Source organism: Furipterus horrens, unplaced genomic scaffold (genome assembly GCF_987537825.1).
Source record: "Furipterus horrens unplaced genomic scaffold, mFurHor1.1.pri manual_scaffold_12, whole genome shotgun sequence".
NCBI lineage: Eukaryota > Metazoa > Chordata > Mammalia > Chiroptera > Furipteridae > Furipterus > Furipterus horrens.
In genome coordinates this window covers 54,885,732-54,910,851 of record NW_028327182.1, presented here as the reverse complement: position 1 = coordinate 54,910,851, position 25,120 = coordinate 54,885,732, and the positions used below count along the sequence as shown (strand labels likewise).

General features: G+C 43.8%; 1 protein-coding gene across 4 annotated transcripts in view; it reads right to left on the bottom strand.

The window, feature by feature from the left end:
• The window catches only part of FARP1 (FERM, ARH/RhoGEF and pleckstrin domain protein 1), a 370,189-nt gene that overhangs the window by 4,853 nt on the left and 340,216 nt on the right, over window positions 1-25,120 (bottom strand). For all 4 annotated transcript variants that reach the window (XM_090258835.1, XM_090258837.1, XM_090258833.1 and 1 more), the window contains 8 exons: window positions 20,801-20,882; window positions 14,910-15,147; window positions 12,493-12,623; window positions 5,790-5,858; window positions 5,471-5,560; window positions 4,713-4,795; window positions 4,526-4,638; window positions 3,808-3,974 (listed from right to left, as the gene is read on the bottom strand). In XM_090258835.1, coding sequence (XP_090114961.1) covers window positions 3,808-3,974; window positions 4,526-4,638; window positions 4,713-4,795; window positions 5,471-5,560; window positions 5,790-5,858; window positions 12,493-12,623; window positions 14,910-15,147; window positions 20,801-20,882 — 973 coding nt within the window. The remainder of the gene's footprint in view (window positions 1-3,807; window positions 3,975-4,525; window positions 4,639-4,712; window positions 4,796-5,470; window positions 5,561-5,789; window positions 5,859-12,492; window positions 12,624-14,909; window positions 15,148-20,800; window positions 20,883-25,120) is intronic.

The following is a 25,120-nucleotide window of genomic DNA, read 5'->3' as shown; positions in this document are numbered from 1 at the left end:
TTTGCCCCAAGTAAAAATAAAGGTTTAAAAACTATATGGAATCTACTTTATTCCATCCCTTTGGTGCTTTTCCACTAACTTGTATTTAATCTAATAAGCATTTTTAAGTGTCCACTAAAATAAGGCAGGAGTTGAGATGAAAATTTTAAATGTGTTTGCGCTCAAGTTGCTTGTAGTCTGAAGGGGAGACTTAACAACATGGGGAGCTCAGCTGAACCAGGGGGGTACCGCAGGTGAAGGGATGTCCTATCCCCACATCAAGAGACCACCACCTGTCGCCACGTCTGGCTGCCACTCACCCACTGGCAGAAAGGCACAGGAAAGCGGGGTGCTCTGAGTGCCAAGCAGGTGATGGCACAGTCAGAAGTGGGGGTGTGATACTTCTGCAGCATGACGCATAGTTACATGCAAGTCACTGTGGAGGCAAGGAGGACATGTTTTCTTCTTTTACTTCATATGTTTATATTGAATCAAATGCTTTCCTCCAGATAGAGCCCAGAAGTCTTAGATGCAATTATCTGTGGGATAAGAGCCAGTTCCCACAGTGTGATATACACACCAGATGGAGGCAGGTTCATGAGAACACTCTCACTTCAGCCAGCTACCTTAATCCTTTCTGGAACATGCGTGAGTATAAACTGAATAAATTCCCCTGGCCTTGTCATCCTAATAGCCTTAATGTTTCTTAATAAACATACCATTGGCCTTTCCTCCCCACTGCCCTAGCCACAGCCTCCAAAGTTGCCAGTGCCAGTGAAACTTCCTCCAATACATTTCAGCCTCCTACTTAGCTAACCTGGCTCCTAAAGCTCTGCCCTAATCTTTCTGTCACTCCTTTTAAGAGGCTGAATCCTTTTGTCTATGAGGAGGACTCTTAGGTCTGTCTCCAAGTGGGATCAGTCTCCATCTGCTTTTATGACAGGTCACCATCCTTGCTCCAGACCAGCCAACACCCTATTTCCTTGCTACCTTTCACAGTGGCCTCCTCCCCCAGATTCCCTGACTAAAGAAAGACCTCTCTGCTCCTCCTCATCTTCTTGCCTCTCAAACCGCTCAGTCCCTATTGACTAGCCTCCAAAATATATGTTCAAGTCCAAAGTCCTGGTACCCATGGAAGTAACCTTATTTAGAAATCAGGCCTTTGCAGATGCAGTCAAGTTAGGAGGAGGTCATGCTGGAGTAGGGTGGGTCTTAATTCCAATGACTTGTCCTTTTAAGAGGAGAACATTTTAACACAGGCACACAGGCATACTCCCAAGTGAGATTTAAGTTGAGATGAGTAATGTGTCTACAAGCCTAGGAACCAAGGATTGCTGGCCATCACCAGGAGCCAAGAGAAAGGTATGGAACAGTCACTCCCCCTTAGGGCCTCCAGCAGGAGCCAACCTGCCAACACCTCAATTTTTGACTGCCACCCTCCAGCAGTGTTAGAAGATAAAATTCTGTGGCAGCTACAGTAAACTAACAGTCCCCACCTAGTTGTCCCTCTTAGTGCTGTCCTTTCACACTTGTGATCCTCACCTTAGACTGTAAATAGCGCCCACCTCTCCCAGATCTACATGCCTCCTAACTCCAGTCTTAAAAAGCAACTTGGGTCACTTTGCCTCAGATCCCTCCAGAGGTCAGGGTTCACACTGGCCAGCCATCAGACTCCCCCATGCCTAATGTGAACGCCCACTGCCTGCTGGCTTGACCACAAACTCACTGTTGTCGCCAAACATGCCCATTACTCATTTCTACCTGCATGAGTCCTACAGGAGACAGAATTGGAAGAGAGAAGCGAGTGAAGGATGATGAGAAAGTAGAGCAAGAGGAAAGGAGCTAGCTGCTGCTTCCCTTTCTCAGGCAGCAGGACTCAGGGTCCTGGAGGAATGGAACTTGTCTGCCGGGAGTGTCGGGAGAGTGGAGGATGGGTGGTCTGGCAAGGGAGGGGCGTTTGCAGAGTGACAGATGAGTCAATTCCGTAAGTGTTTAACCTTGTATTTTACCATCTTAAAACCATATACCTAGGGTCTTGTTTTCATGCTCTATAGTTATTGGCAAATTTTCCTCCAAGAGTCAAGAGGGAAAATCAAAGATTTTGTATCTGTAGTACCCATTCAAAAATGTGAAACTCTGTTCTTGGTTCATGGTTGTAAAGAACTAGGGGTGGGTATGGTTTGACCTGTGGACCACAGTCCGCTGGCCTGGCTCCTAGACTCACTGGTCCATGTAGACAGGGCTGTAGCTGTGTGGGCCTGTCACCCCAAAAGAACTGGCATCTCTGGGCTGCCCAGGACCTACCTGACTTCGGTGTTAGCTGCATTTTTGAATGACCTGCATGCCTCTAGGGATTAAAAAGGTTTCAATTCTACCAAATTCCCATGCCTTGACAGTCCTATCTACATCTCACAAAAGTCACTGTAAACTGAGGCAGAGACAAATTCTCTCAGTGTTGTATTTCCACCAACTTCACTGGTCTAGACTGGACAGATTAGATCTGATGAGTTATTTTTTTCTACTAGACAGTTACTGATTTTTCCCTATACCCTCTGTACAGAAAGCTCCCTGTTCCCTGGAAGAAATCTCTGGCTGGCAAGCTTTGCAAACAGACCCAGTGTGAAAGGAAGGACGAATGCTGAGTAGAGTGAGCCTCTGAGGGAAAAGGCTGTCCCTGTGGGAGATAGAGGAGGAGGAATGGTCAATGCAGCCAACACGAGGCCAGGTACAGCCTGGGGAGACTCACACCCTGGCCCTGCGCCTCAGACGTGTCCCCTTGAGAATGTTTTTAGAAGCATATACAGGTTTTTAAACACTAGTAAACAATGTGAAATAAGCAGCTCCATGGAACTGTGAACGTCATTTACAGGAAACAGTATTAGAGAAACCCTATAGACTATCTGTGAAGAAATGTTTGACACATTCCCAATACTGTTGGTTCAAAAAGCAAATCAACTGCTGTTTCTTATGTGACATTTTTTAGGCCAGGTGTCTTTATCTTTTTAAAATCTGAGAAGTTCTGAATTCCTAATCACATGCATGTACTACAGTGTACCCCGGCACTAGGGTTGGTCGGCAGCCCAGAATCAAATGTGGTTATATGCCGAAACATTAACTTTCACACAAAACATGATCAACAACCTCATGACAGCTCAGGTTCTGTTGCCAATGGGATAAGAAGAAAACTTAGTGGTTTTAGAGCTTTCTGGATTTGAAATTTTCTGAAATGTTAAGGATTATGGACCTGGACTGGAGGACGCTTAGGGAATGGTGTATGGAGAGTTCTGGAATATTCAGTCACAATCTGGAAGAGTCCCATCCCCAAAGTCCACTCTCAGGACAACTCCCAGAGCTCCCAGAGACTATGCTCCACGGCTCTTCATGAACTACATGTGCCATGGCCATGGCTGGTATCAGCTTTCTGACCCTATTGCCTCCTTGCACCCAATTTCAGGTGCGTGTGTGTGAGTGTGTGTGTATGCGGGGGGGGGGGGGGCACGTGGCTGCTCTAGGATGTGGCAACCTTGGTGCTGGGAGCTCTCCATCCACATCTGCAATGGGGACCTGTTTCTAGGCCTCTGTGGCACAAGACACATGGCTGAATGCATGGACAGTCTCTGTCCACAGCTAACTCCACGAGAGGAAGGGTAACAGAGATGGTCTGGAGAACAAAAGCTGTGGGGAACGGATGAAGGCCAAGAGACGCTTTCACATTCACAAGAGAAGGTCAGTGCCGGCTGGCCCGACCTGAGAGGTTGAGCCTGAATGCTCAAAAGGACAAGGGTTGTCCTTGCCCTATTCTCCACCCCCTGGGGTCATAGCTGGTACCTCCACGGCCACACTGAAGTCCACCATGGAGACACTGGTGTTGCGGTGCCAGCACACATGCACCATAGTGTTGCCACGGTGGGGGGCCTGGCGCTCCAGTGAGGTGCGTGAGGCACTGAGGTCATCCTCTGACTCTTGGTCGGCTACTGCAGCCTCATCAGGGGATTCTGCAGGATGTGATAAAAGGCAGTGCGTTTGATCTTTGCTCGCCAGAAGAAGGGGCCCTTTCCTGACCCCTCTCTGGACCTGAATGAGCTTGGATGGCTGGAGGCACTCACAGTGATTTGGCCCTGGGGACTCCCAGGCAGCCACCTACTAGTCAGGGTCCCACCCTATGGAACCAGCCCCTCTGCCAGGGAGCCCCTAGCACACCTGGGCACTGGCCCACAGTGCTTGTCCAGCATGTGCATGGCCTTATGGCCTTATTTTCTAGATGGTGACATTGGGTGTAACATGTAGCAGAAAAGATGATTTCCCTGCTCCCTCACAGTTTTAAGGCTTTTTAACATATTTTTAGGAAACGGAATTTTCTTGATTTTTATCTTTAAATACAAATGTAGTCCATGGATATGAGGCCCACAAGGTAAGGTGACTTTAAATGCAATAGGATGCTAAGGATGCTCACCCTCTGTAAGTCAGAGCCATCCTGCCCCTCCATGGCTAATTCTTTGAGGCAAAGGGCTTATGTGCCACCCCAGGAAAGACTCCCCACACTTACTGTTATCAGGGGGGCTGCTGGTGAGAAACTCGGCAGTGGGGCCACTGCTCTTTTCTGCCAAATCAATGGCCATTTGTATGTCCTCAACCCACTTTTCCATCTCAGACTGGGAACTGAAGAAGAGACACATGTCAGGTTTTCAGACCACAGCTGATAAAAGTAAACCAGTAAGAGGTTCCCGAGTTACCTGGCGGCCACGATGATGGACTGCCGCTGCCCCCGCAGGGTAAGGCAGTGGGGTACTCCCCACTCATCTTCACTTTCCTCTATCTGTGGGATAAGTGTTCATAAATTACTGCCAAGAAGCAAGCAAGACACTTAATGCATTTTTAAGTGTTCACTAAAATGGGTATGGCTGGGAGAATCAAGTCAAAAAAATTGGTAATCAGAAAGGAAAAAGATCAGAGGCATTGAATTTCTTTGGCAGAGCCCAAAAACTTATTCAACCACCGAGGAGAATGTGGGTATAAAACAGGGAAATAGTCCTATGCTGACTGGCCTATCAGCATCTGCCAACCAAGGGTCATAGAATATGGAGACCTGTCCACTGGCACATCTTAGGGAAGGTCAGGTAGCTCCCTGGTCTACGAGTGGGTTCCATGACTCCACGTGGATGGTGAGAATTGTTTTTCAGGGCCCCTGGGCCAGGCACAGGGCAAATTCACACCAATGGCCACATCATCTTACCTCTTCACTTGGTCCTAGAAGCAACATACCCATGCATCCCACATGTAGAAGAGGAGCAAGGCCCCAGGGCCCCTATTGGGGAGTCCTAACAAGGTCTGGGTTTCCTTTGGCACCTGTGATGCTCTCACTTCCTGGTCAAGTCCCTCCTTTTCCTTCCTCATGTCACTCTCACTGGCTCTTGCTCCCTTTACCTGGTCTGCAAACTGCAGGCAGCCCAGAGGGAGAGGCCCTGGCCTCATGCCTGCACTGCATACTCACGGTCATGCCATAGAGTGGGAGCTGCCCGTGAACTTTAAATTGATTCGAGATCGTCAGTCCCCTGCTTGTGTACAGCAAGACGTCATTGAACTAGAGGAGAAAGGACAAGTGTGACCGAAATGCATGGGCTTCATTTTAAACCAGAAAGAGCAGAAAGTGTTTTAAAAATCTTGCATGAAAATTTGCTTATCTCAACAACTTCAGTCTGAGAAACTTTGGATGCTCCTCCTGCCTTCCTGGTGCCCCAGTTGGGCAGCTGAGGCCTGGCCCTGTGACCCATGAATCACAGATCATAGGACAAACATCTCTTACCACTTACCAGAAAAAACATGCGCTGCTGAAGCCCCTTTCCAGAGAGCTTGCTGAGGCTTCCCAGGCGAATAAACTCCTGCAGAGAAAATAGATCCCAAGAGTTGGGTGGGAGTGTGCAAACCTGGGTCAACACAGAGACTCTTGCTTCCTTACACTGCAGTCCCTTTCATACTAAAAATCATAGTGATCATGGTAACTATTTACTGAATGTTGTGCTATGCCTTCTCTAAGCACCTCTCCTTTCCAGGAACGTGTGAAGTAGGGACTACTATGGGTTTCACTAACAGGTACTCAGAGGTACAATGGTGTGTGCATGCTGGTTCACTCAGGCCTATAGGCCCTGCACACTTCCCAATGCGAGGGAGGGGAAGAGGATCTGGCCAGGTACCGGAAGACATAAGCCATAAGCCATAGGAGAGTACTATGAATAGAGGAATCTTCTCCATGACTTAAAACTTTGCTTCTCAAAAACTAGTAACTGAGTTTCCAGCCAAGATGGAGGCATAGACTGACATGCTCTGTCTCCCTCCACAACTAAGAAGGAATACAACTACCACAAAACCAAAAATCATAGGTTCCAGAAAATAAAGCTACATGGAAGTCCAATGTATGAAGTCATAAACCAGTGGTGCTCGTCCAGATGGGTAGGAGGGCGAAACCGCGGCTGAGAAAGATCGAACTGTGCTGGAGGCAGCAGCCACAGCAGTGAACAGCAGGACCCGGTAAGCAGACACCCATATTTGGGAGGAGGAGAGAAGCACCTGGGAGCCGGCCCTGGCTGCAGACCAGACCCATTAGCTCGCGATTCCAATGCCGGGGAAGGCAGACCCCACAGTCCGGTTCCTCAGCGGAGAGTAACAGCAGGAATCCATCTTGGACCCCCTGCCCCCATGCAAAGTGCCACAGTGTGGTGAGAAAGGTCGCCAGGTTGTGACGAGCACATGGGGCTCCGCCCAATATAGCAGAGGAGGTGTGACAGCACCCCGCCCAAGAAGGAAAGATAAACAAAATGGTCAGAATGGCAGAATTAATTATTGAAATACCAATCACACAGCTAATGAAAAAACAAAGGCCTTGACTGATGAACAAATAACGAATCTTTCTGAGGCTCAGTTCAGAACTATAGTCATAAGGCAGCTTACAGACCTAATAGCAGGGCTGAATCAAGACAGGGAAGGAATGAAGGCTAGTCCTGATGAAATGAACAAAAAGACATACAAGACAAGTGGTGGGGAAGGGAAAGCCATGGATCAAATCAACAAATTGGAACATAGGGAGGGAACAAACAGTCAACCAGTGCAGAAAGAGGAAACAAAAGTGAGGAATATGAAGAGAGGCTCAGAAACCTCTGGGACAGCTATAAGCAAACGAACATTCGAATTATAGGATTGCCAGAGGGTGAAGAAGAAGAAGAACTAGAAATTGAAAAATTATGTGAAAATTTAATGAAGCAGAACTTCCCTAACTTGGGGAAAGAAGTGAACTTACAGGTCTGGGAAGCACAGAGAGTTCCAGATAGGCTGGACCCAGGGAGGAACACACCAAGACACATTATCATCAAAATGTCAAAAATTAAAGATAAAGAGAGAATCTTAAAAGCAGCAAAAGAGAAGAGAAGAATTATGTACAAAGGGGTCCCAATTAGACTTGCCTGTAAAGGAGACTTTACAGGCAAGAAGGGACTGGCATGAAATATTCAAAGTAACAAAAATCAAAAACCTACAACCACGATTATTCTATCCGCCGAAGCTGTCATTCAGGATAGAAGGGCAGAGAAAGTGTTTCCAGGACAAAGTAAAACTGAAGGAGTTTGTTAGATCCAAACCACTGTTATATGAGATGTTAAAGGGACTTGTTTAGAAGAAGGAGGATCAAAACTATGAACATTAAAATGAAAACTGTTATCACAACAACCAACAACAGAAGCTAGGGAACCAAAACAAAGGCAAACGAGGCAACGAGAGTGGAAAAAGAACTATAGGTACGGAGAACATATCGGGGGCAGGTCAGCAGGGAAAGGGAAGAGGGAAAAGGGAGGGAGATGATGCAGGAATTAAGAAGCGTAGGCTGGAGTGGAGTAGACAGGAAGATGTTGAGAAGAACTATATGCACAACCAATGGGCATGGACTAAGTGGGAGGACAACTGGAGGGAGGGAGGGAGCAGGGGGAAAAGAAATTGGGACAACTGTAACAGCATAATCAATTAAAAAAACAAAACAAAACAAAAAAACCCTAGTAACTGTTCTAGGGTAACAGAACAAGAAGCAAATGTATCTTAAGGAACTCCCTCCTCAACTGTAAACTCTTGAGGGTATGAATCATTTGGGGTCACTTAGGAAAAAACCCCAACAAAACTATCTTAAGAAGTCACTCCTCATTTCCCCTTCTCATCACCTGGCAACCACCAATCTAGTTTTTTTGCTTTTTTAAAATAACTCTCTGGATTTGCCTAGTCTGGATATTTCATATAAGTTGTGTGTGTGGTCTTTTGTGTCTGGCTTCATTAACTTAGCATAATGTTTTCAAGTTTCATTCACGTACTTCATTCCTTTCTGTGGCTGAATATTTCATTGTATGGACAGACCGCATTTTGTTTATCCATTCACCTGTTGATGGAACATTTTGGTTGTTCCCCCTTTTGTCTAACTGAATACTGTTGCCATGAACAGTCAAAATTAAGGTTTTGTTTGAATATCTGCTCTCAGTTCTTCAGGAGTGGAGTTGCTGGGTCATATGGAAATTCTATGGTTTACTTATTGAGGAACCTCTAAACTGTTTTCCACAGCTCTGTGTTTAAAACACAAGTTGCAGGTTCTTTGACATCCATTTCAGGTGGGGTCTCTGTCCCCTTCCCTAGGATGTGGTTGGGCCGGTCACTGATTTGACCAATAGAGTATGGAAGTGATGCTATGTGACCTCTGAGACTAGGTCATAAAACTACATATAGCCTCTGCTATATCGTTGGAAACAATTGCTCTTGAACCCTGAGGTGCAGGTAATCAGTAAAACCACACTGAATTCAGACTAGCGAGATCCCTCCTGGGCTCTCTGTGCAGTCCCAGCTGAGCCCAGTCTCCAGCTGTCCCTGCCAGATTTCAGCCTTGGCCACTCTAGGCCATCCCATCTGGGACCTCTGTCAATGCCACATGGAGCAGAAGAATCACCTGGCTGATCCCTGCCCAATTCCTGACTCGCAAGACCATGACACATACTAAAAGGTTATTTTCAGCCACTAATTATTGGGGTAGTTTGTCATATAACAATAGATTCCTGGAACACCTGCCACAAATTTTTTCTGTGCTCACAGCAGCTTCTGAGCCAACAACAGGGACTCAATCAACTCATTTTGATTCCATAGACTTCTGCATGGCCTAACAACTCCTTGGCCCTTTATGAAATGTGGATCAAAGACTATGTCTGCTAGTAATTTCACTGACATATTTTGGAGATCAACAAAGTAATATACAGTAAATACTTGCAGGACTGTAGGATGGATGTTATTAGGCATAAACAATACAATATGAGGAAATTGTGTGTAGGGGACCACTTTCATCAGTGAAGGGTATCAGAGAATAAGAATGGTGACCCTAACATGGGGCTATCCTGTTTCCACCCCACACATTTGTCACCTCTGGAACACATGTATTTTCTATTGAATCGTAGGTATCTCAGCTGTAGCCTGAGCGGGAAGGGAAAGACAGGTGGCCTAAGGTTCTGACTGCAAAAAGAAAAGGGAGCATGGTCTGGCGTGTGTGTTCCAGCAGCTTCAGGGGCAGGGAGCAGAAGGGCTGTGGACTCAGATGTCAATGTCTGAGGGCTAGAGATGGAAAATGTCTCTCACCTAGAACTTTTTATTTTTTTTAATCTTTTAATACATTTGAAACATTTTTTTTGAAACATTTTTTGAAATTTATTTGTTTATTTTTAGAGAAAGGGGAAAGGAGAAAGAGAGGGAGAGAAACATCACTGTGCGGTTGCCTCTCACTCGCACCCCCAACAGGGGACCTGACGTGCAACTATTCATGTGCCCTGACTAGGAATCAAACCAGCGACACTTGGCTCACAGGCCGATGCTCAATCCACTGAGCCACAGCAGGCAGGGCTAGAACTTTTTTTTTAAACTGTGGAACAGGACAAAAAGAAAAGGCTCCTAATAGCCTTAAGCTCAGGGTGCTTCCTTCTGGAGGGGAATCCATACAAAGATGTCTAGGTCTCTCAGTTTTAATCAAATGATCCCCCTTCCCCTCCCACTTCCCCGTCCCCGCTTCCTTTGTTTTGTTTAATGAAAAAGAATGTGTTCCTATAACCTAGAAGGGATACAATTTTTAGGATAGAGAAACACCCCCAGGGGGCTTGGTTCAGGCCAAAGTATGTGGGAGGCCTTTCTGTACCAGGGGAAAAATTTGCCTTCAGGACTGACCCCAGCAGAAGGTTGAGTGGGATTTTGCCTGAAAGCCATGTTGGGGATTAGACTGCAGGTAGTTTAGGGGGTGTTTCTAAAATTACCTGTTCACCTTTAAATCTCAGTTTTTCAAATTCCGCCTGTAGACAAATCTGTCAGAATCCTCCTTTCACCCATTATGTTATGTTATTTGATCATTTAAAATTGATTAATGACAGTCAATTGGCCTTGGCACGTGGAATGCCCATCTTAGAAATCGCCCCTCTGAGGGCCCTCCTTCCCCTGTTGCTCGGGGTTGACTTGAAACAGTGAATGGCTGTGAAGCCAGTTGATGAGCAAAAGAAGACGCAATTAAGGTGGGTCTGCAGTTAGTAACCAGCACCCCAATTTTGACTTCATCTTTATAAATAACAATGACTTCCATTTATTTAGCATGTGGTGTGTGCCTCATATATGCTGCATGCATATGTTAGCTTCATACATGAGCCTATAAATTCAATATTATTATTTCCATTTTTCAGATGAGGAAACTGAAAAGCAAATGATTAGAAACTTGCCCCAAATCACAGTGGGTTATAGAGCCCATATTTGGTTAAATGCTTATGATTCCTTCTACAATGCTATGCTGTGTAACCAATAACATTATAATGTGTATATTTAGTTGTTCAAATAAATGGAGGTTGGGCAAAGGGAAGATAATTACATTAAATCTCATTTGATCCTCATGACCTAGAAAGTAGAGGATATAATCCCCATGCTATAGATGGGAAGGAACATTTTAATTGGTGAAACATCCCAGCTCTAGTAGAGCTAGAATTTGAGCCCAGGGCCACCTACTCCAAGCCAATGCATTTTGCATAGCACCATAGAAAACTTTCTTCAAAATAAATGCTTTACATGCCCTGGCTGATGTGGTTTAGTGGATTGAGTGCTAGCCTGTGAACCAAAGGACTGCCAGTTTGATTCCCAGTCAGGGCACATGTCTGGGTTACGGGCCAGGTCCCCAGGTGGGGGGCTTGTTAGAGGTAACCACACATTGATGTTTCTCTCCCTTTCTTTCTCCCTCCCTCTAAAAATAAATAAAATCTTTAACAACAATAAAAAAATTGCTTTACAAATGTTTTTTTTTGCCATGTAGCATAATATGCTAAATATTTTACAACATCCAAAGTTAGGAGAAAATTACATTGATTTCAAAGGGCTTTACTAAGAGTTCTGTGTGGATGGGTAAACGTGGTTGCTTAGGCCTGGTAGAATTTTCTCAGTAGTATGCCTGGCAGAGCTGAAGCAAATCCCAGCTTTAATTTCCACCCATACTTACCACATAAGTCTTCTAACAATCTTTTACAACTGGTTTTTGGTCAGTTTTGTAATTAGGCTTCCCGACAAAAATACCAAATATACAGAGATATTCCCGCATCTTCCCTAAGCTTCACAGGTTTAAAGTCTCCAGTGGAGCTACCTGGCACATTAGACTGAGAGCCCCTGGCATAACGGAAACTTGTGTGAAGGCTGAGGGCAGGTATGCAGCAGATCAGAGACTAAAATTCCCATTGATAGTTGAAAATCGGGGAGCTATAGGAGAAAAATCCCATAGAGATATTTGATGAGCTGTATTAACTAACTAATAGTTTTGATTCTTTAAGAGAACTAAAAAAAGGCAGGCAGTACCCATTGGCCTGGAAGAAGTATGTTTATGCAACCAGGCTCTGCTTCACTGCAAACTACCTACATCTCACAAAGGGTGCTGGCTCCGTGAAGGGTAACAGCACAAGGGAAACTGAACCTTTCCGAGAATCATGTTCTGGCCAAAATGTTATTTTAATTCCTAATTAAAATTACATTATATACAGAAAACTGTAGCTTTTAAAGATGGTTTTCATACATGGGAATTTATGGCATGCTTTCAGGCACTAACTTTTCCTCTGCCTTTATATTACTATTTTACCCAGTTAAAAAAATTATTTTCCATTTTCATGTACCTAAATTTTAACCAACATAATAAGTTATCTCAAGTTGTCTCAGAATGTGGTAGGGAAAAAAGTAAATTAACAAATCAACCAATACGGGGGGGAAAGCAGAATACGAGGTCAAATACTTCCTTTATCTCTTTCTGACACAAAATTTCCAAATGACACTGTAATGTTCAAGGTTTTTCCTCCAATTATTCCTCAGGTGGAAGGATGCTCCTTCAGAAGGAGGATATTTTAACTTGGAGTATCTGTATTCCAAACATTCAAATTTATGTCACTTAAGTGTTGCTTTTCTATTTTTAGCTCCAATGCATGAGAGAGCACAGCTGCTTACCCTTCCAGGAATCACAAGGTTGTCGATGCCAATCAAATCTTTCTTGAGTTCATGCAGCTTCTGGAAATTCTCCATCTTGATCATTGTACTGTGAAGCTGTGCCACCATTTCTGTAATCTCTGCCAAAGCAGCTAATGAAAGAAACACACAGAGATTGCAGCATTAATGGCAGACAAAGGTTTTTTCCCAATGTCTTTAAGCTCAGGCTTCCAGTGTAGTCTCTCCCAGTAGCTGAACTATGTTAGATGCAATCCTTCTGGGGAAAACACTGCTATTTCTCATGAATAAAAACCAAGTTATTCGTTTTAATGAATCTGCTTTACTTTATGTATTTATTCACTTTGCTTTAGTTTCCCAAAAGCATCATGACAATGTAAATCTATGTGGTGTACAGCTGTGCTTCAATTAGAATTGCTTATTGGCACAGAGGAGAAAATTGCAGAGGAATACCAGTACCTGGGATTCTGTCCCCAGGGCAGAGACATTTTTTTAACCCCCTTTCTCTGGAAAGAACAGAGTCCAGAGACCACAGATAAATCTGGGGTAAAGAGGGATCTTTCTCAGAGACAGTGTAATTAGTAGCACAACTTTTGATTAATGAACATTAATTCCAGCACTTCTCAGATTACCTTCTACAGAAATCATACTATTTACCCGATGGTTGCAAAGAATAACTGCAAAACAAAACTTTATTTTGCAATATGGGCACATCCTCCCTATACTGGTAATCACTCAATATGTAAAAGCAGCTAATGTGCCCAATTAGCACAACCTTGGCTGGCATGCAAAGCCACCATAGCTGAGCATTTAGGTATTTTTGTCAAGAAAGCAAGAAATACTTGTCAACTGAACTTCAATACAGAAAACTAAGCACCTCTTTTATCCCAGCACTTCAACTTTGGAAGGGAAGCATTTTGTTTTCTTGCTTGCTCCCTGCGGATGCAAATTAAATACTTCCTGGCTTATCACAGAATGCTTTGCCTAAGCCATTGTGACAAACCCCAAGGTTTGCTCAATCTTCATTATCAGCCAATTTAGTCCAACGAACAATTACTGGGCACCAGATGCTCAGTGGGGTCAGGATGAGAGCCTCCAAGGGGAAAGAGATGGTGCCCTGGCCCCCAGGTGATCATGCAGCAGCCATCTTGGGAACAGCTCTTGGCGCTCTTCATTCCTGACATTCAGGAAATATATGTTCAGGTTTACTCTGATTTCCCCAGCCTTTTCACAGTGGTTTAAGTTACATAACAAATGCTTTTCCATTTAATTGTCAAGGATAGACTTTTATCATCAGGGACTATTTAGTAAAATTCAAACTGGGCATGTTAGCCAAGGACAGCACATGCAAAACTAAAGATGTCCCTCACCCTCCTGGGTTACATATCTGTGCAGTTCTGAGTCCTCAGAGCTGAAATGGCTTTGGGCCATCCTGTCCAGGCAACGCTGATACAACAGAACAAGAGAGGTGGCGAAGAAGATCACCCAACCTTATGGGTCAAGCAGGAAGTAGGGTTAAAGGAGCAGCATGGTGCAGGAAAGGACAAGGAGGTGGTAGCAATGACTCCAAGCAGAAGGAAGAGAATATGTTGAGGCATGAGCCATGAAGCATCATGGTTTGTTTTAGAGACTGACAATAAAAAAAGAAGAAAACTTTACCCTTTGTGAGAGTATGGATGGACCCAGAGAACATTATGCTAAGTGAAATAAGCCAGTCAGAGAAAGACAAATACCATATAATTTCACTCATATATGGACTCTAATGAACAAACTGAACTAACAAGCAATATAGAGACAGACTCATAAATAGAGAACAGCTAAGGGGTGGGGAGAGTAGGGCGTAGAGGGACTGAACAAAAAGGAAAAAGGACTCATGTACATGGACAACAGTGTGGAGATTAAGGGAGGGAGGGGGATATAAGGGGACTAAATGGCATTGGGAAAAAACTTTCAGAAACAAAAATTTTTTTAAATTAAAAAACCAAAAAAATAATTCAGGTGAAGTGCTCAGTAAGGTGACTGACACATTACCAATGCCCAGCAGTAATGAGCACTATTTGTTGCAAGCTATTATCCATGGCCAGTCCAAGGAGAGAGTGATGAGTTTCAACTGTGTAGATAGAGGAAAGGTTCCTGGAGGGGCTGACTGTATGTGTAGCTCCTCCAGGGTTGTTTGCACTAAACCACCCAGGATCAAAGGAGAAAATGTGTGCAAAAGGGGAAAGAAAAGAGAGGTCTTAATGATCATCACTTTTTTAAATGGAAAGATCAAGAAATAACAGAAAATATTTGACCAGATACTAAAAAGTAGTGCCTGCCTTGCATCATTATGAAAACCTGGGACTGTGATCACAGAGCTCTTCCCCGGAGAAGCCCCTTCCCCACAAGGCTGGCTCTGGCGGTACCTGTCTGGCACTTACCTCGGCAGTCTCTGAAGTCAGCATGGTTGGGCGGGTGATGCTTGCACAGCCTCTCGAGGACTTGTTTGTAGTGCATGAGCCGGTGCAGAGGGCGCAAGAGGAAGGTGTTGAGAGGCAGGTAGCACACCTTCTGCAGCTCGAAGTCTCTGCACAAGTTCTCCAGCCGTCTAGAGCTCCTAATGCTGGTCTCCAGTGCCTCCAAAGCCTCGCCATGCTTCCACAGATGAGAAGCCAGTTGCTGGTGGGGGCGAAAGACAAGGGGTTGGGGTGAGGGTCCTGGTCGGCTGAACTGAATGTGCATGTTGTCCACCCATTGACTTTTGGAAATGAAGATCACCTTCACTTTTCTTCATTTCATTAAATTTCACATTTTTCAAATTTCATGATTTATTTCATTATATTAAGTTTTCAGGATGAAATAAAAAGCTCTAATAAAGCAATGAAAAGTTTAAAGATATATAGGACTTATAAAACAGAAGACTTATGTGTCATATTAGAGGTGTAAATGTTCTTTTTAAAAGCCACACAGGCAAAACTGAGGGGAAAGAAATGAACAGGAGCCCCTTCAGGGGGTCTGTGGTTTTCTTCCACATGTCACAAGATGACAAATAGACCAGAGTCACTCAATAACTGTCATACAGTTACAAATATATATTTCTGATTAACTTCCCCAGTTGCTCATACATTAACTATCTGCCACAAGCCACCTGCCGTACTAGATTCCAGGGAGCTGGATGAGAATTAGACATGGTCCCTACTCTTCTGGGGTCTGACCAAAATCCTTTGTTTGATCAGACATTGGTCAGGCTCCAGAACCTTTTCTCAGACCTGTCAGTGCACTTCCATGTAAATGCAGTTTTAGCAAGAACCTGGCAAAGGCAGTTAAACCAGAACCACCCAGCCTGGATCTCTGGTCACCCATGACCTCAGGTTCCCCATATCCGACCCCTTCCGGTCATATCTGATCACCCTGGCCTGTCTTCAGCAAGAATCCCCTCTAACCTCAGGTGTTTTCTCTTAGTAGTTTTCCATCCTCTAACCCCCACCTTGCTCCTTAATTATAAATCCCCACTTGTCCACTTTGCATTCAGAGTCAAGCCTAACATTCCCACTCACCCTCACTGTAAAATTCCATTGCAGTGGTCCTACATCTATCACGACCATCCTGAATAAAGTCTGCTTTACCATTAACAAGTGTTAAATATTTTTGCTCTTAACAAGTCATGGCAGAGACAGACACAGCATAAAAAATTTGATGGTAGAGCATTAAAGGAGGACTGAATTCTCATGGCAGGCAGGAAGGAGTACAAGGGAGGACACTTCCAGACAGATACAGTACTAATGGTGTGGGAGAGACATGACACCCCAGGACTAGAGAACAGCAGTTGTTCTCAAGCCTTACCCCAGAAGTCTTACTTCCCAGGAGTGGGCTTACTATCCGTGTGCTGCCACCAGCCCCTACACCTAGTCCTAATTCCAACATCTGCACTCCTGTGCTCCAGAAACAGTTAGAAATGCAGTGAATCCAGACACAAACCTGCCACCTCCTGCCTCACCTGGGGCTGCCCTGAGATTCTCTAACTTTAAGACGAGTACCACCATCAGCCAGTTACTCAGGACAGAAAATGCTGGAGAACATTCCAGATTCCCTCATTTTTTTAATCCTTTACCAAGTCCTACCAATTCTATGTCCTAAAACCGTCAATCCTGTTCCTACCTTCCTCCTCACGGTTTCAAGCATTGAGCTGTCCACCACTGTAATGGTGTCTCCACTGGAATCTCTGCCACCACTCCTCACTCTCCGCCTTACTGCATATCAGCCCCCAACATGAACATAAACTTCAACTGAGCACGTCACTTCTTGCTTGCATATGATAAGAGCCCCCACCATTTTAGGATAATCCCCAGAATCTTCAGCAGGGAGCATAAGGCTCTTAGGAGGTAATCCCTTCTAGCCCTCCATCATCATCTCTTTCTGCTTAGCCTGGGCCACCCACTGAACAATCTGCACTTGAATGTGTCAGAGGGTGTGCATGTGACACTTGCTGCCTAAGACATACCCTCCACCCCAGCCCTGCCTCACCCTTCAGGGTTAGCTCTGGGGCCTTCCCTGATTTCCAGGCGGAGTTAGGGGATCGTCTGTTCTCCTGCACTCATGCTGTGTTTGTCCACCTTAGTCTTTATCACTATTCTCCCCTGTAGAGTTTATTCTGTGACTTAAAAAGAAAATACACAGATTCATAGGAAGTTTCAAAGAAATGTACAGGGAGGCCCTGTGCACCTTCCCTGGCCTTCCTAATGCTAATATCAAGCACCAGAAAACCAACACTGGTACAAACCACAGAGTTTATTTGGTTTACACCAGTTATACAATGCCCTCACATGTATGTGTGCATGCAAGGAGCTCAATGCAATGTTATCACATGGGCAGTGCCCTCTTTGACTTCGAGTGATAGTGTATGTTATGTCAAGGCCTGATATACATAGTAGGTGCTCAATAAATATCTGTTGCTTGCATGCATTAATGAACTAATGAACCAAATGCATGCATATAGCTGAGGCAAAAGTCTTGCAAGGGTCTTATTGCCTGAAGACGTGAGTTCATGGTCACTGGAACATGGAGTAGAATGTGAAGAATGGGGAGAAGAGGTCTGGAAAGACTGACTAAGGCTAGAGTGTGAAGGCTTTTTCATCAGGTTTAGAGTTTGGACTGTATTCTCCAAATCACAGACAAGGAGGGTTTTGAGCCTTGTTAGTCAGCTGTAATATAAATGCTGGTATAAAGGCTCAATGGGAGGTGAGGAGACTCATCAGGAAGCTGGGTGAGTCATCCAGGAAAGAGAAAATAGAGCCAGAAAGAGTAGTGTCCCAAGAGTTTAAGGCAGGAGGTAGCAGCCTGGGGAGACAGCTCAGGTGTGAATAAAAGCCCCAGCACAGGCAGTGGGTGGTGGGTGAAGGGTCCAGATGAAAGGTGGGGACCTCCTTTCTTTGTGTGGATGTTGAAATGCCTTTGTGCATGTGGCAGATGTTTCCAATTGAAAGTTTACTGCATGGGCTAGAGGTCACGATTTGGGTATCTCTGACTTTCAGGGGACAATTGGAGCCCCTGGCCCAGTTCCCTCAGTCCTGTGCAGAGGGTCTGGGAATACCTGAAGGGTAATGACAGCACCCTTGCTGAGCCTCTGCAAATGCAGGTGAGCACAAGGTTGGGAGATGGGTGGAAAAGACAGTGCAAGTGGGAGATCACCTTAAGCATTTTGGAGAAAAATGCTAACCCGGGCTTCTGTATCTTTTGCTGCTTTCTTCCACACTTCATAATAATTCTTGAAAACCAACAATAACAACTACAATAATAATTTAAAACAAACAATCTCCAAAAGTCTGCTAGTGGCTCTGAGCCTCTCTGTCTATTTTTATTTTGCTTGCACAGGTCTCTGTGCTATAAATGCTCATGACATTGGCCCAATAACTAAAATGTCAGCACAGCTGAGGAAGCTGACTAAATGCAAAAATGCCAACTCACCAGACTGAAGAGAAAGAATTGCTGTGAGCGGAAATCGGGTATATTTTTAGGTCTTAGATGCTAGGTGAATGGAGACGAGGGAGGATGTGTACTCACTGTCAGCTCTCTGTGGGAAGTCAGCAGACAGGCCAGAGAGGGCCACAAAGGACAGCTGGTAAATGGAGAACTCTGGTAACTGTCCCTGAGGGGCTGGGGAATGAGCAGGCAGATTTCTGCTGCTGTCCCCACGTGCCCATGGAGAGTCCAAGCCTCCTTTAAGGGAGTAAGCTCAGTCTTATAATCTCAGATGATGGAAACACTGTGAGAAAAGGCAAAAAACCAAATTGGGCCAAGAAAAAGTAGAGAACATGGGGAAAGAGGCATTCTGCAAGCAAAATAACTGGGAAGTGCAATAGTAACAAAACATGTCACAGAAGAGAGAAAAAATGATCTTTATAACAAGTGACAAAAGCCAGCCTGAAAAAGTTACACAATGATTTCAACTGTATGACATTATGGAAAAGATCAAACTATGCAGATAGTAAAAGATCAGTAGTTGCCAGGGTGAAAAGGTGGGAGGGATAAACGGGGGAGTATGGAAGACTGTTAGGGCAGCGAAACTCTCCTGAATGCTACTGTCATGGTGGATACGTGACATTATACACTTGGCGAAATCTGTGGAGTGTGAAACACAAAAAGGGAATCTTAACGTAAACTATAGACTTAATTAATAATAATATATCCACATTGGTTCAGCAGTTGTTAACAAATTTGCCACACAAATGCAAGACGATAATAAGGAGACCATGTATGTATGAGATGGTGGTGAGAATATGGGATTATTATATATTATAATTATTATATAATACACATTAATTTTTTAAAAACCACTATGGAAAGTGAAAAGATGTCTGTTACTACTACATCTGAGTTTTGTACATCAGCCTCACTTGTGGCATTAACAATACCATAGTTGTGGAACATCTTAGATAATTCTTGCTCTTTTTTAGGATGGTAGCCTGCAATCCTGATCACTTCCATGGCCTCTGATATTGCCCAAAGTGGGGAGTGTCACTTTTTGAATACCATGAAAAAGCAAGCTATAGCTCAGGATCTCTTTAATTCTTGATTTTGATTAAGAGAAACAGGAAATCTCTTGAGAAGCTTTAGATCCTATCTTTTCTGTGTCATGCATCACCTCCCAAATTCTCCCTTTGTTCTATCTCATGATATTATAATTCTAAAGGGAAAAAATGAAACTCTAAGCAAATTAGGCAGATTCTTGGAAATTAATTCAATCCCTAACAGTAACTTTTATTCTACAAGTGCTTTATACGTAGTAGGTACTCAACTAGCACTGGATGGATGGATGGATGGATGGATGGAAGGACGTAGACAGATGAATGGTTGGATGGTTGGACAGACTGAAACGGTGAAAGTTATGAGGAACCTACCTTTTTTTGGGGATTATTAGCTTGCTCAGGGAAGTTATTAAAGTTATTAAATGGGCTCTGGGGCAGTCAAGATATAGGAAGATTGCTTTAAAACACAAATGTAGATGTATTTATAGTCAAAAGATAAATTGTGTGAATTAAAATAGTCTATGTTAAAGTAATTATTCTTGGATTAAAATGAAAATGCAAAAATGAAAGTTTCAGATATGAGATGGAGCAGCTTGTAAAAATGAGGTAGAATATTGATTCAATATGTAATGACTTCTTTGGGTATATTTTCACTCTTCCATTCCATATTACTGGGTGGTTAAAAATATATTTGCCTCGTACATTGACTTTTTAAAGTCATAGACTTGACAGGAATTGCTACATAGCTTTGAATCCAGTATTTTTTCATGCTTACAGGAAGGCAAAACAACTGACTAAAAATGAAGTGTTCAGTCAGAGAGAGAGAGAGAGAGAGAGAGAGAGAGAAACATGGATGTGAGAGAGAAACCATATGCACCCTGACCGGGGATTGAACCCACAGCCTAGGTATGTGCCCTGACCAGGGATCGATCTAAAACCTTTTGGTGCACGGGATGACATTCCAACCAACTGAGCCACTCAGCCAGGGCTTGTGTACACAATTTTTTATAACAAGTTTTGACTGATCTGTTCACAGAAAACACCTGTTGTTCTAGTTACAACACAGTTTTTGAAGAGAAAAAGTACGAAAGTTTTTCTCCCCCCAGAGTAATTGGATTTTCCATTGTGCTCCAGAATGAAATTATCTAGAAAAGATAAAAGAATTTACCTTGCTCTTCGTTAGGTATCGACTGTCATATCAGGCACCATGTGCTCGTGGAAGGGCTATTACAGCTGGCTGACTCCGGCCAGCCCCAGCATTATTTTCCTTGGGGAATTTGCTCTGCCCAGGTCCTAAAGCAGCTTACCTTCATGGCCTGAACGTTTTTCAGCATGACATCTCCGATTCTTTGGTAATCTCCCCTGATGTGGGTATTGGAGCGGCCCTCCCTGAAGACAAAGGCAAAGTGTTAGACACCAAAGTATTAGCACTGAAATTGTTATGGAAAAATGTCCCAGTGCGAGATCACAAAATATCAAAACTAAGGTCTTCCTTCCCATTTCCTATTTGTACCTCTTCCTTCTTGGGTATCACAGGTTGTTAGCACTGGGAGGAAACTTTGAAATTACTGCAGTCATTCTGCAGACAATGAGTTTTATTTGTGCTTTGAAAGAGACAGGGCAGACCATTTTCTGATCATTTTAATTTGGTCTCATTTTACATTTAGAGTCTTGTAAGAAGCAAGACTTAGCCTCAAAACTCAAGGTTTCTGCTCCCAAGATTCCTTAGCACGAAGCATAAAAGAAATTGTGTGAAAAGCGGTTGTGAAGAGAAAAATATACATGAGAAAGTGCAAGAGATGCGTGCATGGAGGTGGGAATGGGAAGAATGATCCAGAAGAAGGCAGGATTGGATGTCCCAGGTATAGAGATGAACAGGGAGGGGAGGCACCAAGGTCCGTCCCCACGGATGTGTCAGGTGGCAAAGATACGTGCATTTTCAGAGAGTATTTGGGTATACATTTATATTTCTTATAGCTTAGTGCTTTAGCCAATATTGATAATCCAGGGGCTTAAAGAATATAGAGAGAAAAGTAATAATAATAGTAATTAGTACTTATTGAGTGCAGTCCACCATGCTGAGCACATTATAGGCATTAGTAGTATGAGGCAAGTACCATTAGCACCTTCATTAAATAGCTAAAGAAAGTGAGGCAGAAAGTTAATGTATAACTTGTCTAATGTCAGCTATCATGAGACAGTGAGCTTTGTATTTGAGCCCAGGAGTCTAGTTTGAATCTATACTCCTAACCATGGTATCAGTGCTTATCTATGAAATTTGCCTGATGATAAGAAAAGAATTTCTCAGAGACAATTAGAACATGATTTTCACCAATCAGGCTAATATCTTCAAACCAAATATTAAGGATAGCCAGAAGGTAACTTAAATAAAAGAAATGAATTAAAAAGAAAAAGGTAATAATCTGGGTACGATGCTTCCAGTGGGAAGTGGGAAGTGTTCAGTGTGGAAAAAAGCACCTGTGACACAAGTCAAGAGGGACCATGATTTACACCCTACAGATGCCATCGCTAATACACCTCCAGCAATGAGAGACAAAACTGCCATCACAGCAGAAGCAGCTGGAGCCTGCCAGAACTCTTGACTCAATCACTGATTCATTAAGTATCTTGAGCGGGGAAGGGAGGGCAAGGGAGGAACACGACTACTACCATGGGGTAGAAAAGTCAGGGCAGGTAGACACAAAGGGGCTAGTTTCTCACATAGCTCTTGGCTGTCCACACCACGCCATTTATTCCACTAGTTTTAACTTAGCATATATTATAAGCTACATCACAGGAGAGACAGTGCACCCAGACCTATTAGGTAATTAATGCTTCTCTGAAGTATAAGAAGGGAGAACATCCATTTTGCTCCCAGCCCCTCCCTGGGTCTTCAATGATGCCTCTCTATAACCTATTCCATTCTCTCCTTGCCAGAAGTAGAGTTCATTCCTCAATCCTGCTTCCTCTTGGCTGACAAAAGAAACATTGCTCACCAACTGCCTTAATTTCTACTCACTTCTATGAATTAAAATATGGACTCCATCCTCAGGACTCCTGAAATGGTTCTGTGGAAGATTACCATTACCCTCTCAATGACCTAAACCACTGAGTTATCATCACTCCTGCACCTAGCTTACCTCTCTGGGCTAGTTGGCCCCAAACTTCCTGGTTCTCTGCTCTTTAGCTTCTGGAAGCCTCTCTCTCTAGGCTGTCTTAATTTCTGCGGTTCTTCAGCCCTCTTTGCAACTCCTCTTCAGGCTACTCCTGTCTGTGTTCTTTTGGTGGTTATCTTCTGTCTTCACTTTCTACACCATCCTTCTATTCCATGTGGTTTCAATTCATGGTGCCAAGTCTATATGCAAATGTTCTTTGTAGCTACTGATCTAAGAACTGCATTTCTTATACCTTCCAGAGGGTTCTATATAAATGACCCCACAGGTATCTCAAGAGGCTCCACACAGAGTTAATTATGTTGTTGCCCAAACCCAATCTTCTTCCTACATGCTCTGCCTTAATGATGTACCTGTGCTGTCCCAGTCTCAAGCTAGAAATCGCATTATCCTCACTCATTTGTGTCTTGTATCCCCCACCCATCAAATCAAATTCTAGCCCCAAATGAAGAATGCTCAAGGGTCTGACTTACACCCAGGCTCTGCTCTGAAGATAGTTCTCAGTCCATTGCTAATCATTGCATAGTACTGCACCCAATCAGCTGCTGGATTGAGGTACCTCTGGATTTTTGGCAAATGGTTATTAATCAAATTGCTGTTGAGAAGTTTATCATTTGGCCATTGTGTTGATCCTGATGTGTGACTCGATTTGGATGAAAATTTACTGGTTGCTCTTCTCCCATTGGGAGCAGAAAGGAGCTCCAGCTGGAAAATGGAGGCTTTCTGCTATTTATAACCACCCAGCTTCTGCACCTTCCCCTTCCCATGAAGCTCTTCTAGAAGCTAGAAAGTCCTCCTTCCCTCTCCCCATTACACACCATGCCTGAACAACAAAAGAGGACCCAGCTACTGAGCCAGAATGACCTGACTTTGACTAGATGCCATGCATCAATAAAAGGAAGCAAGATATAATTTAGATTTGATTTGTGAGAATGTAGCTATTATCCAGAACTTAAAAAATTGACCCTCAAACTTTCAAATGGTCACACCATTGACAATGCACATAAGATCTTTAGTTAGTTAGGAGTGCAAAATTTAGATATTTTAGTCAGAGTCTTCTGGATTGGGTGGGCAAGGGGAGAAATGAGGGTTTCTGACTTGCATTAATAATGAGCAGTTTCCTCCTCTCACAGATAATGAAGTGCTGGGAGGCAGACACTTGGGGGAGGAGTATTGAGCCGAACTTCACTGACTTCATTCCTTTCTTCTTTTGCCAAGTATTTATCAAAAGAAAATGTGCTGGTGTTAAAACCCTAAACCAAAGGGAACATTCTTCCTGCATCAGCTTGCTAGCAGAACCCTATCTGTTTCCCTAAGTCTTTAGCACCTTAACTTTCATTTTAGAAACTGCTCTGGCTTAGTATCATCAGTCCCCTGTGTTGCAGGGAAGACACCGATGGTGAAGCGAAACCAGGCTGGGTGGGGCCTCTGAAGTTAATGCAACCAGTGCAGGCAGCTCATCCCACCCCTTGCACTTGCTTTATGGTTGAAGAGCTAAAAGATCATTTTATTATTGAGAACATGAAAAAGTAATTATAACTCTCCCAGAACATCCTCCGGATGTTAACCTTGCAAGAAAAGGGTCCTTGTTTAGAAGACAGGGCCACATATTTGTTGTCTGTGTAATTACCACATGGCAACAAAGCTGAAAATCCTTTGACAATTCCACTTTGAAAACCCATGTGCTGAGTAGCCTCCTTGATGTTAAATTCTGACCTGTGCACCATGATTAATGTACTCCCAGGATCAGTGGTGTAGGATTTCAGCACAGGGTTGACAACAGTCATGCACACAGACTCACACACACCCCTCATGAATCTCTGAGCCTTGGACTCTCTGGGAACACTTTATTCACCGCTGCATGAGCTGGTCTGAAACTTAACAGTAGCCAGGCCCCGGAGAGAGGAGGAAAGGATAGGGGAACAAGAACCAGTTCTCTGGAAGGGCTGCTGACCAACGGCAAGGCTATCTACCTGTCTACACGGGCGCAGGCAGACAGGACTCTGACTCTGCCTATCAGGAAATACTTCTACAGGTTCTCGAGGCAGACAAGGCAAGGCCAACGGGATAAATCCCCACTAATCACCACTCTGCTGCCCCATTCACATCCCCAACCACAAGGTGGGACCCTAAAAGAAACTAAGTTTACACTGTGCTGATAACCTTGTTAAATGATACAATCCCCAGCTATGAAACATGCAGCTCTTAGGGGCACTGTGCATCTGGGAGCTGGAGGGCTGAATTTTCACCTGGCTTTGTGTCTGGGTGTTCCCTGACCCTGGGAAAATAGATTTAACTATGTGAAGCCTCATTTGCAAAACAAACATCACATCTCTGTGGTTTCTATGATTTCAAGTGAAAAAAAAGTGTAATTACATGTGTTTGTGTTATCTACGTAAGTAAAAGGATAATGCATAAATAAGTAATGAATAAAAAAATCTTCCATTTATATGC